The 16,496-nt window shown below is 43.4% G+C and overlaps 1 protein-coding gene across 4 annotated transcripts in view; it reads right to left on the bottom strand.

The window, feature by feature from the left end:
* Positions 1 to 16,496, bottom strand: part of LOC126412721 (uncharacterized) — a 275,993-nt gene that overhangs the window by 200,862 nt on the left and 58,635 nt on the right. For 2 of the 4 annotated variants that reach the window (XM_050082442.1, XM_050082445.1), the window contains exon 1: positions 10,795 to 10,901. The exons of the other annotated variants lie outside the window; for them this stretch is intronic. In XM_050082442.1, the coding sequence (XP_049938399.1) occupies positions 10,795 to 10,815 (21 nt within the window). In that variant the 5' untranslated portion in view covers positions 10,816 to 10,901. Of the gene's footprint in view, positions 1 to 10,794; positions 10,902 to 16,496 lie in introns of those variants that run through there. 4 annotated transcript variants of the gene reach the window in all.

Raw genomic sequence — 16,496 nt, 5'->3', positions numbered from 1 at the left:
TATGTTAACTAGACCAATGTATTCCCGAAATTTCATTAGCGTCCATTAACTTTCTTTTGGTGCTGCGGTTTTTTCCGTCAGTGTATTAACGAAAGCAAGATGAAGATGTAGACAAGAGGAAATTTAGTCGAACCTCATTTAACCGGATAATCGGAAATCTGGATTATTTGGAAAATCAGAAAAACATAAATGACATCGCCTGAATGCTGTAAGCGAACATACGTTTTAAATTAACTTTCGGGCAAAGAAATAAAAGATACAATATTTCCACATTCTCTGCCTGTTAAAAACGTCAAGCACCCAGAGGAGGTGGTCAGACGACAATGTAACTCCGTCCACGTACAGACTATCAGCAAGTATGTAAACGAATAGAGTAACAATTGAAACTTCCTGACAGATTAAATGTGTGTGCCGGACAGAGGCTCGAACTCGGGACCTTTGCCTTTCACGGGCAAGTGCTCCACCAACTGAGCTACCCAAGTACGACTCACGCCCAGTTCTCACAGCTTTAATTCCGCCAGTACATCGTCTCCTACCTTCCAAACTTCACAGAAGCTCTCCTGGGAACCTTGCAGGAAGTTTCATATCAGCGCACACCCCGCTCTAGAGTGAAAATTTCATTTTAGCAACATCCCCTAGGCTGTGGCTAAACCATGTCTCCACTATATCCTTTCTCCCAGGAGTGCTAGTTCTGCAAGGTTCGCAGGAGAGCTATGTGAAGTTTGGAAGGCAGGAAACGAGGTACTGGCGGAATTAAAGCTGTGAGGATGGGGCGTGAGTCGTGCTTGGGTAGCTCAATTGGTAGAGCACTTGCCCGCGAAAGGCAAAGGTTCCGAGTTCGAGTCTCGCTCCGGCACACAGTTGTAATCTGCCAGGAAGATTCATATCAGCGCACACTCCGCTGCAGAGTGAAAATTTCATTCCAGAGTAACAATTACCTGTGACAAGTAGAACGGCCCCCTGAATGCATTAGTGTAGTGCGCATTTAGCGTTGTGTAGGGTATAAAAGCGGCGTGAACAGTGTCAGATGTTGATTGATCACCATGACGGACATGGAGGTGGCGCGTATATGTGTGTGAGAGTGTTAACAGCAACTCACAGGGTTTAAAAAGGGTGTCATTGTGGGTCTGCATTTTGTTGAGTGGCCGAATCACGTAATATTCAGATTTGTGCGACATTCAAATGTGGTAATGGACTGATGTTGACTTGTGCAGGGATGTGAGGTAGACATGGTCCTCGTCAAAACACGACTGACCAGCACAAGGGAAGATCGCCGTATTGTGCACCAAGCTCATCAAAACGCCTTCACATCTGCGGCTGCCATCCAAGAAGAAGTAACCTACTCCCTGCAATGTTTTGTGTCATTCTGCGGCGTTGGTCGCAGACAAGCTGCAGCCGGACTAGAGAATTACCGTCGCACATGTAGACTGCCGTCAACACCACAACAGATATGGCTAAGTTTGTAGAGATAACGTGACCGCAAAGCGTGGGCTGCTGTTGAATGGTGTCGCATTGTGTTCAGGAATGAATCGCAGATCTGCATTGTCCCTTATGAGCATCGTGTTTTGGTCCCGCGTCCGTCGCGCCCCCTTCAACCTCGCGATGTCCCTGTCAGAGGCAGTGCTGAGCTTCAAACCGCAGCCTTATTTGTGGTGTTTCCAGATAAGATTATTTCTGTAGCGTCTTTTGTAACGCTACCCCAAAATCCCTTTGTCCTCGTAATGACAGATGCGTTGTTCCATAGTGCGTACTGTTTGGCCGGCGTAGTAGCAGCCACACTGTCACAGTATCTTGTACACTTCAAACCTTCTCAGCTCTAGACTGTCCTTCACAGGCAGCCGGCCGTTGTGGCCGACCGGTTCTAGGCGCTTCAGTCTGCAACCGCGTTGCTGCTACGGTCGCAATTTCGAATCCTGCCTCGGGCATAGATGTGTGTGATGTCCTTAGGTTAGTTAGGTTTAAGTAGTTCAAGGTCTAGGGGACTGATGACCTCAGATGTTAAGTCCCATTTGAACCATTTGGAACAAATTTGTCCCTCACAGGCCTCATCAGCAGTCGTATTTTTCCTGGGAATCTAAACCACTGCGTCTCTTCAGGAGCCGGACTGTATTTTACGAAACATCTGTCATCATAGGGACGAACGCGTTATGAGATAGTGTTATAAAGAAGCTATACAAATGAAACTATATGAAAACACTATCAACAAGGACGCTGGCACGCAGTTCAGCACAGCCCGGCGCCCGGCCATCGTGATGCTGAAGCGGGCGCAACGGACGCGAGACGAAAACGTTACCGTGCACTATTTGGAGAGGAAGAGAGCACCAATGACGTCACAGCCAGCTGCGCAGCTATGCAACGGTGAGGCCACAGTGACACGACAGTCATTTACCGCTTTAAAGCGGCCCAAGAGAACACTGTCGAAAGCTCTTAGGATTTTAACCACCTGACGCGGCTGGAAGCCCTAGATTTTCTTTACTCTTATGACCGCAATAATGTGTTTCCCAATTCAATTATTCTATTTAAATGCTTTGAAACAGTTTAATTCGAAGTGTCTAGTATCAAACAGAATACTCGTATTTGTTTCAAAGTTCGTTCGCCGCTTCAAGAAGGTCCTACGATACCGTAGCGAAGTAGCAGAAAGAAATCCACGTGAGCGACCGTTGTTGGCCGCTGCTGTGTGAACCAAGCGCACTGTTGCCACATAAACCATGTTAGCGATAGCCGTGTGTTCGGAGTAGTATTTCTTTTTTTTAATATGCTATTTGGACAAAATGGGACCATAACAACAGCATGCGTTCACAGTTGCGGGTCGGAAGAAATAATTCTTCTTCGTGGCAAAGACGAGAACGCGACGGGTTGGAGAGCTTAGGTACTTCCCTCAATCATTTCTTCAACTGTCATCACTCATTATGCTCTCACGAGTCACATCGGTAGGTTACTTTACTCGTTCACTGCGAGATTATAATAAACACAACTTGTGTTTATCGGGTTGCCGCGAGTCACAGAAAGCTGCATCCCGCCTTCTGCGTAGCCTGCATTTATATAAGGAAACACATTTACAGTTTTCGGCGAACATAAGGTATATGTGTAAGTGCGTTAAAGATCCAATGGATGGAAAATCGATGCGGAATCCGTATTACATCCTTTCTTCGGAGACGAAATCTGAACCCGTCAATAGAATGGATTAATACGAGGGTGAGTCAAATGAAAACCTCAAATTTTTTAATATTATTTATTGTGCAGATGTGGTACAAAGCTGTATCACATTTCAACATAATCTCCCCCACGCTCAATCCAAGTCCTCCAGGCTTACAAAGTGCATAAATTCCTTCAGAAAAAAAATTCTTTTGGTAGTCCGCGCAACCACTCATGCACCGCGTGGCGTACCTCTTCATCAGAACGGAACTTGTTTCCTCCCATTGCGTCTTTGAGTGGTCCAAACATATGGAAATCACTTGGAGCAAGGTCTTGTGAGTATGGTGGATGAGAAAGACACTCGAAATGCAGGTCTGTGATTGTTGCAACTGTTATACGAGTAGTATGGGGCCTTGCATTGTCATGTTGCAAAAGGACACCTGCTGACAGCAATCCACGTCTCTTTGATTTGATTGCAGGCCGCAGATGATTTTTTAGGAGATCTGTGTATGATGCACTGGTGACAGTGGTTCCTCTAGGCATGTAATGCTCCAAAATGACGCCTTTTTCATCCAAAAAGAGAGTCAGTATAACCTTCCCTGCTGATGGTTCCGTTCGAAACTTCTTTGGTTTTGGTGATGAGGAATGGTGCCATTCCTTGGTCGCTCTCTTCGTTTCCGGTTGGTGGAAGTGAACCCAGGTTTCGTCCCCACTAACGATTCTTGCAAGGAAGCCATCACCTTCTCGTTCAAAGCGCCGAAAAAGTTCTTCACAAGTATCAACACGTCGTTCTCTCATTTAATTTATAGGAGTCAGCTGCCGTGGCACCCATCTTGCAGACACTTTGTGAAACTGGAGCACATCATGCACAATGTGATGTGCTGACCCATGACTAATCTGCAAACATGCTGCAATGTCATTCAGTGTCACTCAGCGGTTTTCCTTCACTATGGCTTCAACTGCTACTATGTTCTGTGGCGTCAAAAGTCGTTGTGCCTGACCTGGACAAGGAGCATCTTCCACTGAAATCACACCATTTGCGAACTTCCTACTCCAATTGAAGACTTGCTGCAGTGACAAACATGCATCACCGTACTGAACCTTCATTCGTCGATGAATTTCAATAGGTTTCACACTTTCACTACACAAAACCAAGTAACAGAACGCTGTTCTTCCCTGGTGCAAGTCGCAAGTGGGGCGGCCATCTTTATACTCATACTGCGACGATATGTGTGCATCTGCACTATGCTGCCACCTACAGGCCATTCTGCACGCTGTTTGCAGCACGCTTACCAACTTACAGGATAACGGCGCTAAATTTCGATTTGTTATTATAAATTCAAGTTTTTCATTTGACTCGCCCTCGTAGAATATATGCAACGAAGAGCGGTGCGTTTCTTCACGGGACCATTTAGTTGGCGCCAGAGCTTTACAGACATGCCCCACAAAACCCAGTCGCAGACACTGCAAGGGAGGCGATACGCATCAGGTGGAGGTTAACTGCTGGAATTCCAACAGTGTACGTTGCATGAAGAGACGTGTAACAAATTACTTTCTCCCATACTTTTCCGCGAAATGACCATAACGAGAAAACCAGGGAATTTAAGCGTCGTAAGTAAGTTTACCGAGAATTATTTTTCTTCGCGAATTGAATACGAAAGAAAGGAAAAGAATGTCGTACCAGAAGTATTCTCCTCCACACACTTCATGGCGACTGGCTGAATACACTGAGTTGACAAAAGTCATGGGAAAGCGATATGCACATATACAGAATAGCGGCAGTATCAAGCACACAATGCATAAAAGGCCAGTGCATTGACAGAGTTGTCATTTGTACTCAGGTGATTCATGCGAAAAGTGATCATGGGCGCACGACGGGAATTAAAATATATTAAAAGCGGAATGGTAGTTGGAGCTAGACGCACTGGACATTCTATTTCGGAAAACATTAGGGAATTCAATATTCTGAGATCCACAATGTCAAGAGTGTGCCGAGAATATCACAACGTCGAAGTTACGCCAAATCAAATAGAAGACACACGAGCACCCGCGCTATACTCCTGATCTCTCCCCAGGCTGTTATCACGCCTTCACTCCCTTAAAAAAGGCCTTGAAGGGTCGACGGTTCCTGTCGGACGAGGATATGCAACAGACAGTTACGGACTTCTTCAGGCAACAGGACGATATGTTTTACCAAGCGGGTACCTTCAACTTGGTGCATTGGTGAGATGACTGCCTCGATGGTTACGGCGATTTTGCCGAGTCTGGACCCTAAGGTCTTTGAACGGTAACTTTTCGACCGCCCCTTATAATTCTGGGACCTTTCCTTGGATGCTGCTGCAGTTTACTGATATTTTTTTATCCTTTTCTGTATCCGATCTGCGAGGATGAACATTCTCTGAGAACACTGTGGCTGAGGTATCTCCAATTTCTGCAAGAAATTAATCTTTGATCCAAAGGGAAGGGATTGGGGGGGGGGGGAGGCTAATTTAAAAAAAGAACCCCGCATTTACTCTGCTACCCTAATATATAGCTGCTTCCGACATGTAGTATACGCCTGACCTACTGACGGAAACTGCAGTGAGGAACTACTGTACAGAATAGAGGGAGCGTGTTACAAGAAAGTCTGTCTTCTTGAATTTGAATACTTTGCATTTATCACTATTTTTTTCAGTTCTGCTAGGAGCCTATTGAAAATTGAACCTATTGAACAGTACACAACTTTTTGCACAATGCTGAAGAAAGTGTTATTAAAGTATATATCGTTTTCCTGTCTAGTTTTCGCTAAGGAGAACGAGACAGTAATCCGAACAACAAATCTCTTGATGGATAGTACTCGTATGTACAGGGACGGCAGAGTTGGAAGTCTGATAAAACTTAATAACGGCCTACACGACGTTCGTGAATTGACTCCGCAGATAAGTCTGACCTCTCTCTTCTGGACTAAGAATATTCTTGGTGGGCGTAGTTGCCCCAAAATGTAACTCAATACAAGATAATAGGTAAGTCCCACCGCTCTCTTCTGGACTAAGAATATTCTTGGTGGGCGTAGTTGCCGCAAACTGTAACACAATACGAGATAATAGAATGAAAGTGAGAAAAGTAACAGAGCCTCCATGTTTCAATGTCGAAGACAGTAAAAATAATTCTCATGACGAATATAGCAACATTCAGTTTCTACACAATATCTTGAACGTCGTACTTCCAAGAAAACCTTCCCTTTACCCTTAGCCCTAAGAGTTTAAAATGGTCAAATTCACATAATGTTTGACCACTTTAGAACAACAAAATTTCGCTTTTAGAATAGTTCCGTGTCAGAAACCGTATCCAGCGCGTTTTGTTACCGTTAAGCGTTACTTTTTTCTCTAAAAGCGACGTGATAATTCTCGTATTATTACTTATATTACGTTCCACGTCTTTCACAATAACATTTGCATTATCTGCAAAGAGATCAACTTTTGTGTCAGTCGCCATGTTTAGTACCAGATTATTCATATACATTAGGAAAAGGAATGGACCCAAAATAGAATCTCGAGGGACCCCCTACTTTACACGACTCCAGTCAGATTCAGATCCTTTCCCTAACTTGCGACAGTTGACAAGAGGTGATAATTAAATATTTTACATAACCCTTCTGGATCATTAACAGTTTCATTCCCACACAGAAGAGATTTAATATGTTGAGAAGTCATATTCTGACCTAGTATTCCTTTCCACAACTGTCCATATAGCTTTAATTTTTTTCTGGCGGCTCTCTGTCCTATTGGTGCAGTACATTGGTTTAGCATGTCTGGTGAAATTTCTTAGTACTTCACAGTATTGTCTGATAAAATTCTGCAGTGCATTTCATATTACGATTTGGTATCAGAATTGTGTCGGCATCCAGATGAATGAATTAGAAAAAAGTTCTCATTAAACGGCGTATAGGCTCTTTTCATAGCCACGAACTAGTTGGTACCATACACATGTACACACTTAATAAAAGCAATCAGTTAATAAAGGCAAGGCCTCCAGTCCAGATTGTATACCAGTCAGGTTCCTCTCAGAGTATGCTCATAAAATAACTCCATATTTTGCAATTAGATACAACCACTCGCTCACAGGAAGATCAGTACCTAAAGACTGGAAAATTGCTCAAGTCACACCAATACCCAAAAAGGGAAGTAGGAGTAATCCGCTGAATTACAGGCCTATATCTTTAACGTCGATTTGCAGTAGGGTTTTGGAACATATACTGTATTCGAACATTATGAAGTACCTCGGAGAAAACGATTGACACGTAGTGAGCAAGGATTCAGAAAATATCGTTCTTGTGAAACACAAGTAGCTCTTTATACTCATGAAGTAATAAGTGTTATCAACGGGGGATGTCAAATTGATTCCACATTTTTTGGTTTCCAGAAGGCTTTCGACCTCTATGAGCTGCGCCTGAAGTTTACAGTTTTGACGACACTTTTTAATCTTCACTGAAGTAAGAAGCAGTCACGTAGTCATCAATAATTCCGCTCAAATGTTCCCACTCCACTGCGTCTGTTGCTCAACCTGCCCCTATCGGTGCAAATTCCTGTTGGCCGAACAGTGCACATTTCCTACATCCAGCTTTCCGTGATTTATAAAGACAGCCTCGCCGTAACGAGAATTCGATGAAGAAGTAACCTAGTGTCTTGATGTCACATCAGAAGCGACTGGCAGTATTCAATGCGTCTTCTGCAGTCCCACTGGTTGATTTGCTGGTGGAGTGACATACGGTACGAGCAGAAGACGTGAACGGCCCCGGAAGCTGGAGCTACCGTATGGATAATGAACAACAGCTGCCAGAACTTGTGTTTCATTCAGTTCGCTCATTGCAGGTTTGCTCTGTATAGTATTCCAGTGCCGTACCTAAACAATTTTTTGTCCATCCGCTGAACTGTCATTCCTGCTGGGTACCGTTTGACGGGACACCTTCGTGCGTACAACTCAACTGCTTCTCTTTACGTTCCTTCTGTATTCTCCTTGAAGAAGTAGCACGTCTCGTTTCTGTTGGTTTGTGAAAGACATTTACTTTTTTCAGAGTAACCAGCAGTCGGCACACGTGAACGACGCTGACAGAATGAAAGCCCCATTCCCTTTGTGCTCCTTTTATACCGGTACCGCGCCGGTGCAACTCTCTTTCTTCCTTGTCCGGCGATACGTATTTCCTTTTCTGTGTATGAAATAACATACTTCCGCATAAGACAGCAATCGATTCCACGTCCAAAATAGATAAAACCTAATTTCTGAATATTGTAATTGTTTCAAAACGAGCAACCGAATTTTTAATAGTGAAACGCCACTGAATTCGTCTCTTGTAGAACTACGGCAATGAAGATGATCAGGGCACTCACGCCGTTTTTCACGAGCAGGAATCTAAACCCGTCAACGAAATTGAAACTTTATAGAGCAACGGTACAACCCTCCCTGCTGTACGGCTCGACGTCTTAGGGAACAACATGTGACTCTAATATACGTAGTTTGCAACCATTATAAAACAGAAGTTTGAAGTGGAGTCTAGGCGCCCCACGGTGGGACAGGACGAAAGAAATAGACGAACTGACTGGAGAAAAATATATCGCTGAGAATATAAAACACCAGGCAACTCGTCTTTTTCACAAATTAGACGAGTATCGGGGAAATATCCGCCAACTTGCGAATGTAGGCCAGGCCCTACCACAACATTGGCACAAATACAAGCCCCTCTGCAAGCGAATACACAATAAAGTGAAACCATTTCTCACACCTTCCCACTCCGGAAGAAAAAATCGCCAAAGGCGATCACTCTTTGGACACAAAATGAAAAAAAAAGAAAAAAAACTACGGCACTAAGAGCAGTGCCAGTTAACAAAGCGAAACCGATCCCGGTATCGATGTAATTAATATGGCAGTGAAAAGAGACTGTAAGTATGTCATTTATTCAAGACTTCCTCACATTTCATGTAGGTGGAAACAGAATTGTGAATCTGACACGTTTCGGAAACATTTGAGAGGAACAGTTTAGCTGTGTCCCCCTATGTATATACAAGGTGTCCCAGGAGGAATGGTCAGTGTCCAGGGCTATGAGAGAGCAATTTTTCGAACCAAAAAAATGTAATAAACATGGGCTCCAAAATGAATATGGTAAGAGCTATGAGCTCTTCTTCCATACTCTGATACACATCTTCTATTGCCAGCTTTATGCTTTTCATATTTTGAAAAGTGGAAGTATGGAACAGAAAAAAAAAGAAGTCCAGTAAACATCAGCTCTAAACACCATACCTTAAGAGGTATCAGCACTTGTTCATCTTCGCTACTGTGAAACACAACTCTTCTACTGAACAAGTGCTCAAAGCTCCTAAGTTATGCGTTTTAGAATATGTTTACTACACAGTTTTTTTCTTGTTTCGGTCCATACCGCCTCCTCGCAAAGTTTGGAAGGCAAACAGCTTGCAATAGGAGAGACGTGTTTCACAGTATCGAGGATGAAGAACTGCTCTTGGCTCTTAATACATGCATTTAAATCCCATGTTTACTAGACTTCTTTGCTTTGAATGATCGTTCCTGTCGTATCACTGAATATTTACCTTCTCTCTGGGACACCCTATATGCATATCCACTAAACATAATTCTTAGAGCACGTTACTGCATAGTGTGTGTCAGTATTAACAGAATAGCCGTGCAGTTTTATTCTGATGCGTTGTGTAATATGTTACAGTGTTTCATGTTTTAACAAACATAAAGTAATTCAGCAATACGTAACCAAATATAAACATTAATATTAATACTTAGTCTTTCATGGTGACAAATATTTTTGGGGTAATGATTCTGTTGTGGAATACGGAAATGGAAACAAATGACTATGAGGAAAGAAGTCGCTTCCGTCTGCTTCCAATACGACAGTAGCTATGGAGGAGTATCATTGCCATTACTCAGTTGTCGGTCCTTACGTCATTTTATTTATGAATTTGTTTCACTTGGCGAGAGAGGGGCCTCCAGCACTTTCTTACATCCAACAAGACAATTTCTATCAATTGAGATTGTAATACGAATAGTACGTGACCATTAAAAAAGATAATAATAATAATAATAATAATAATAATACTATAAACAATACATATATCAATGACAGTATGGAATTTATGAAATGTCAGTCTTACTAACATTTTTGAGCATTTTCTTTATTATGTTTATGTTTAATGTAATAACGTCCAACAGAAATGTATGGCAGCAGTGTGCAAGGAATCAGATATAGAGAAGTTGACTGGACTGGGGAAGAATGAGAAATAATAGGATATGCTTACAGAAATATATGGACATAATGACGACATGTACAGTGGTGAACATATGACAGAGAGACTGGTTTACTGTTGCACAGAAGGCAAACAGCTGGAATACACCGAGAAGGAAGTAAGGCGATTATGACAGATCTCCTCTTCAGTGCAGAGTAGCAATGGATATGTCGCAGATTAGTGTGCACTTTGTTACTGAGTTGTGTAGCTGAAATGGAGAAGGAGATGGAAAAAGATTTAGTGTTGTACACAGGTACAGCCAAGACGCTGGACGTATCAGATCTTCGATCGCAGTTGAGGAATAATGACAGGTATTTGATATGTGAGGACAGTTACTGAGGACAGCAGTGAATAAAAAACCGACGAAGTAACTTACGTTCTGCTGTGGAACTTTCATGATGTCCCCAAGGCAAAGGCTCACCGCAGAGTTCTACGTGTGCTGCACGGTTCACGAACGGCGACTGACCGTCTCTAGTGGCGGAGCCACCCCTCCTCCTTTCCCTCCCCCCTCCCCCGCCAACACTCTACCACGCAACGCAGATCTGGCGCGTCGTAGCGACGTAGCATTACGTCACCTGCAAGTAGCGCACGCGCGAGTGCAGTAGTGCACCGACGCAACTGTAAATGCCAGGTGGCTGCCCTTCGGGCTTCCGGATCTGCTGGTACTACAGCTGCGCGTTAGACTGATATGCTAGAAACGAAAACTAGACGCTAACGACGGATATTACAGCGATCGATAGTTTCGGAGGGCCGTGAAATAGTGCTGTTTTCTGATTGTGCAAGCGTGATAATCAAGCCCAACAGAGCTGTAAAATAGTCAAAAGTATTACTGGTTGTTTCTCAGTAAACAGTCCACCTCTTCTTTCAGTAAAACCGCATTTAATTCGATTCTGTGCAATGCAGGATATGCCGGCTGGTATAACTGAAGTGCAGTTATTCGCAGATGTTCACTGTGAGCTGTGATTATGGTATGGCAGCGAAACTTGATAGACGCTGTAATGCATTAATGTGCAACTGAGTAACACTGAAGAAAAAAAAGTTGCAATTCTGGCCACCGGGTGCAAATCTGGCGCTGTGAATATAAGAAAGAATTGTAGAAATGTGCCCATATGTAATGGGTTAGAAACAGGACGTAGGCAGAAAAGGTCAATAAGTGAGAAAGGCATAATGTTTATGTCATTATTATTTACGACTTTGTTTAATATGAGCACCGGGGACATCGATGAGAAGCTGTACAGCGCCAGATTTGCACCTGGTGGCCAAAATTGGAACTAATTTATTTTTCAGCGTAAATCGGGTCTGCATTAATGCATTAGAATACCTACCAAGTTTCAATGCCATACGATAATTACAACCTAGAATGGACTTTAATTTGATCATCAATAACAATACAGCACAGGAGGGCCGGCCGGTGTGGCCGAGCGGTTCTGGGCGCTTCATCCTGTAGCCGCGCGACCGCTGCGGTCGCGGGTTCGAGTCCTGCCTCGGGCATGGATGTGTGTGATGTCCTTGGGTTGGCTGGGTTTAAGTAGTTCTATGTTCTAGGGGACTGATGACCTCAGATGTTGAGTCCCATAGTGCTCAGAGCCATTTGAACCAGCACAGGAGGGAAGGAAATATGTAGAACTGATCATACAACATTCCCAGGTGCACATATTTATCAGAACTTCAATTGGAAATCACATATTATATATCTTTTCAAAAGTTTGGTTTCAGCAACTTTTGCTCTATGTGTAATTAGTGGATTTGGTGATGGAACCATTAGAACTCCAAGCATAGACACAAAACATTCATTGCACAGAAACGTTCTTAAGGATGATATGTGACAACCATCTTCGAACTTCATGCTCCACGTTCTGGCTCAGACGGGCCAATCGGTGCCGACCGATCGCCATGCCATCCTCAGCCAATGATGCCATTTAATGCGGTACAGAGGGTCATGAAGTCAGTACACCGCTCTCCAGGCCGTTGTCGGCTCTCTTGACCTTGGAGCCGCTGTTTCTCACTCAAGTAGCTCCTCCATTGGCAAGACGAGGCTGAGTGCAACCTGGTCCAGTCCTCCCACCAATGAAAAATCCTTGACATAACCGGGAAGCGAACCTGAGTCCTCCGCATGCTGACCACTGAGCTACAGTGGTGGACCGAACTTCTTGCAGGCAACAGTCTAAAATTAGGTATACTAGCAACGGCCACGCAATATTTTACTCTCTTCTGAAATTCGCTGTAAACTATCAGATATTATTTGAAAATAATTCATAAATATAATGCAAGAAACAAATTAAACTCATTCTTTCACAGAAAAGAGTCAAACTAATCCTGCTCAACCGCTCTCGCTTTACTTTTTTCTCATTTTTTCACATGTTAACATCGTCTGCGAAATCTGATATTGGAAACCGTTTCTATATGCACATTTATGACCGGTAATTCTTCCATTACCTGTTCCGCTATCTAAAAATGTTCCATCCTTCCTTTATCTGTAGACTTAACACTACTTTCCCCGAAGTCAAGTCTATAAATCTTCATTCACAATGTTTTTTTTATGACTTCTTTCATTAAAATATCTGGATAATGCGAAGAGTGAAAACGTATGTCATCAGTCTGCTTGCAGCTTTGGCTTTGTGTCTTGATTTCGCTAGCATAAAAGCACTGACCTTGCTTTATGAAACGTGACAGGATAACTCAATTCACCAGACAATCGTTATCATTCGAGAGTGAGGGTGTCCCACAGAACAAGGGAGGAAGACTTGAGTTTAACGACCGGTTGACAGCACCGTCACCAGGGAATAAACACAGACTCCGATTACGAAAGGCTGGGTAAGAGAATTGGCTGTGCCATTGTGAAAGGAACCGTCCGACATTTGCCTGAAACATTTGCCTGAACTGGTTTATAGAAACCATGGAAAACCTATAGCTGTATGACCGGATGCGGTTTTGAACCGTCGTCCTCCCGAAGGCGAATCCTTTGTCCTAACCATTGCGCTTCCTCACTCGGTTCCACAGAACAGTGTTACGGCAGAGCACTTATTACGTTGGAGTGCGACAGCTCTAAATAAACATCATGTTAATATTGCAGATTTCCAGGTTAGAAATTATGCTTACCGGTCTATTATACGACCCGCAATACACAACCTCCTCTTCAGTTTGTATACATTACCTGCTAGCCATATAAACTACTATGTCGAACAGTTTGTCCAATATAATTAACAGCACGACGAAATAATAAGTTAAAACTATTTGGTCAAATACTACCAACACATCGTTCATCTACCGTGGCGTTAAAGACTTAAACTGAATCCGTTTATGAGAAGCATTTTCTCGTGTCTTTAGGACAGCTATTATTTGACTTGCATTCGCGAGGAGCAGTGTCCAAATCTCTGTTCGAGTGTACTGGTTTAGTTTTTTCGTAGCACGCCTACATAAGTAAAGTGAATGCGTGATGATTTCTTCGAAAAGGAGACGGCTGCATTCCTTCATTAACCTAACTGATAACATGCTCCAACTCTGATGACATCGGCGACGGGAGGTTAAATCCTAATCTCCTTCTCTTCCTTCTGCTTCTTTCATAAATGGTATTGCGAAATACTCAGCGGAAGAAATAATGGATGAGGTGCATAAGGGTTTTTAATTAAATTCTCTGCTTTCTTTCATTGGTAATTTTACACTGTCCTGTCAGTTTAAAGTGTCCCTATTTGAAGCCATGCCGACTCCACTGCCGTGGCTAGCTGCGTTAGATTTCTCGGTTGAGGACTGGCGCGCATACAGCCCGATCGAGATGGTCCCACAGATTGCCGTTTGAGTTTAAATCCGCGGATATTGGTGGCCAGGGAGTACGGTAAACTCATTCTAGTGCTCTTAGAATCACGCACGTACACTGCGAACTGTGTGGCACGTTGCATTGTTCTGCTGGGTTTCTCTGCCTCGTGATGACTGGGTGTTGTGTGACGTCCTTAGGTTGGTTAGGTTTAAATCGTTCTAAGTTCTAGGGGACTGATGACCATAGATGTTAAGTCCCATAGTGCTCAGAGCCATTTGAACCATTTGTTCTGCTGATAAGTACTGTCGTGCCCAGGGAAAACAAGCTGCATGTAGGACTGGATATGGTCCATAACGTTAGATACATACTTGTTTGATCCATTGTGCCTTTTGGAATGACGCAACCACACTTATAGTGTCACAAAAACATTTCGCGGACCATAAAGCTTCCTCCTGCTGCTCAGACCCTTCCGAAGATTCTTGCAGGGTGTTTCCCTTTGGTCCGATGCAGCATAACGTGATTCAAGGCCACCTGTCACCTCCCAGCGAATGTCCAGATACGGTACTGGCGTGCAAATTCCACCATGCGTCTCCGATCAACAGCGTGGGTGCATGAACAAGGCAACTACTGCGGAGGCCCACACTCAGGAACTTCCGCTGAGTGATCGTTCAGGAGACATTGTTGATAGCCCCTTGGTTCAACTGGGCGGTCAGTTGCTCAACAGTTGCACGTCTGTTCGCCCGTACACATCTCCTCAGCCATCGTTCACCCCTGTCATGTACGGCCCGTAGTGCACGGCAGTTGCCAAGGATAGCGCCATTGTGCCATGCACGCTATACTTTAACCACGGCGGCACGCTATCGGTTTACAAACTTAGGCGTTTCGAAAATGCTTCCACTCCTGACTCGAAAGTCACTGAGTATGCCCTATTTGACGCCAGATATATGTATCCGTCTCCACATTACAAGACTGCACAGTTTTGCTCGCCCCCCCCCCCTCCCCCCGACGAGTTCTATATACCGTTCATCACTTGTTCTGCCACCTGCCGTCTGTGAGTAGTTCTTACAAGCAGACGTCGAACGTAGGCGGTGGTCACACAGAGTGACCGACCGTGTATATTACAAAATAGTTCAAATCACAATTTTTACATTAATAAATTCCTACTTACAGTAATTCACTTTTACTTTTGAACCTTTGTTTCCTCTCATCTGACCACAGAGTAGAGGTCGTACTTCCACGACTGAACCTTCGTTTCCTCTTATCTGGCCATAGATTAGAGATCGCACTTTACTTATAAAATATCGGTACATTTTCTTACGACGATCTTTTTGTTTTGTAGTTCCCATATTTCATAAGCTAACTGCTGCATAAAATAACTACGGCCCTGCTTACAGCGAGTATGCTTGTTCTTCTGTGATTCCCTTTCTTTTTTAATCCGGTGAGTGGGTAGTGATTTCAAATATCCTCAAGCGTCTTTATTTTCATGTGAATGGAATCATTTTTACGACGTGATGTTTGTTACGTTTCCTTCTTGTGGATGGATGTTCTTTTTATTGTCTTTGAGTCAGCATCATCTCTTTTTGTTGTAGGCTAATACAGCTGTTCATTACGGAGTAGCTTACAACAGTGACTTCCACTCGGAAGATGTATAGTAGTGCGACTTAAATTCCGAGTCATATTTTGAGTCTGTGTGTTTCGTGGCCACCTAACGACGCCCTTTGAAGCTGTCAACTTTTATCTATATTTTTCGATGGAGACCTTTGTTCGGGTTCTTCTCCAAACCAGACTACGCTGTACTGCTCGATCAATTTACAAGACTACGAACGAGACATAAACATAATTTTACACCCACGACTCAGAAAAATTGTAATGAATTGGAATGGTTTTACAGGCGCTGTGTGTTCTCGTTGCATGCTGGAAGTATAAGGATACCGTCTAAGTCAAATGATAGCACGTAGGATGGGCCAGTATAATGTTATGAAGTTTAGCCTTACCTTTAACCTAGTGCGTCATGTATGACTAACATGACACTGACATCTTAAAAAAAGTGGTCGGCGGAGCTCAAGGCAGAGCACTGCGTGTCTTTAACGCTGACTAACTGCACTGTTATGAAGTCATCGCCATATCTTTTACGTCTATGACGCATAGAAAGGTATCGGGGCAGTAACCGTTAGAAAGAAGCACAATAAATTAATGACGGTGCCTTATTTCAATCATCGTATCAACTTTATTACTTTGCTCAAAATTGCATTTAAAAAAGGTGACTGCACCTACGTAGCCTTTATACACCACCCGAAAAAAATTAGTAAACCCTTTTAGGGGTT

This window comes from Schistocerca serialis, chromosome 7 (assembly GCF_023864345.2).
Source record: "Schistocerca serialis cubense isolate TAMUIC-IGC-003099 chromosome 7, iqSchSeri2.2, whole genome shotgun sequence".
Taxonomy (NCBI): domain Eukaryota; kingdom Metazoa; phylum Arthropoda; class Insecta; order Orthoptera; family Acrididae; genus Schistocerca; species Schistocerca serialis.
The sequence above is the reverse complement of the archived record's forward strand: the minus strand, read 5'-3'. Positions and strand labels throughout refer to the sequence as shown.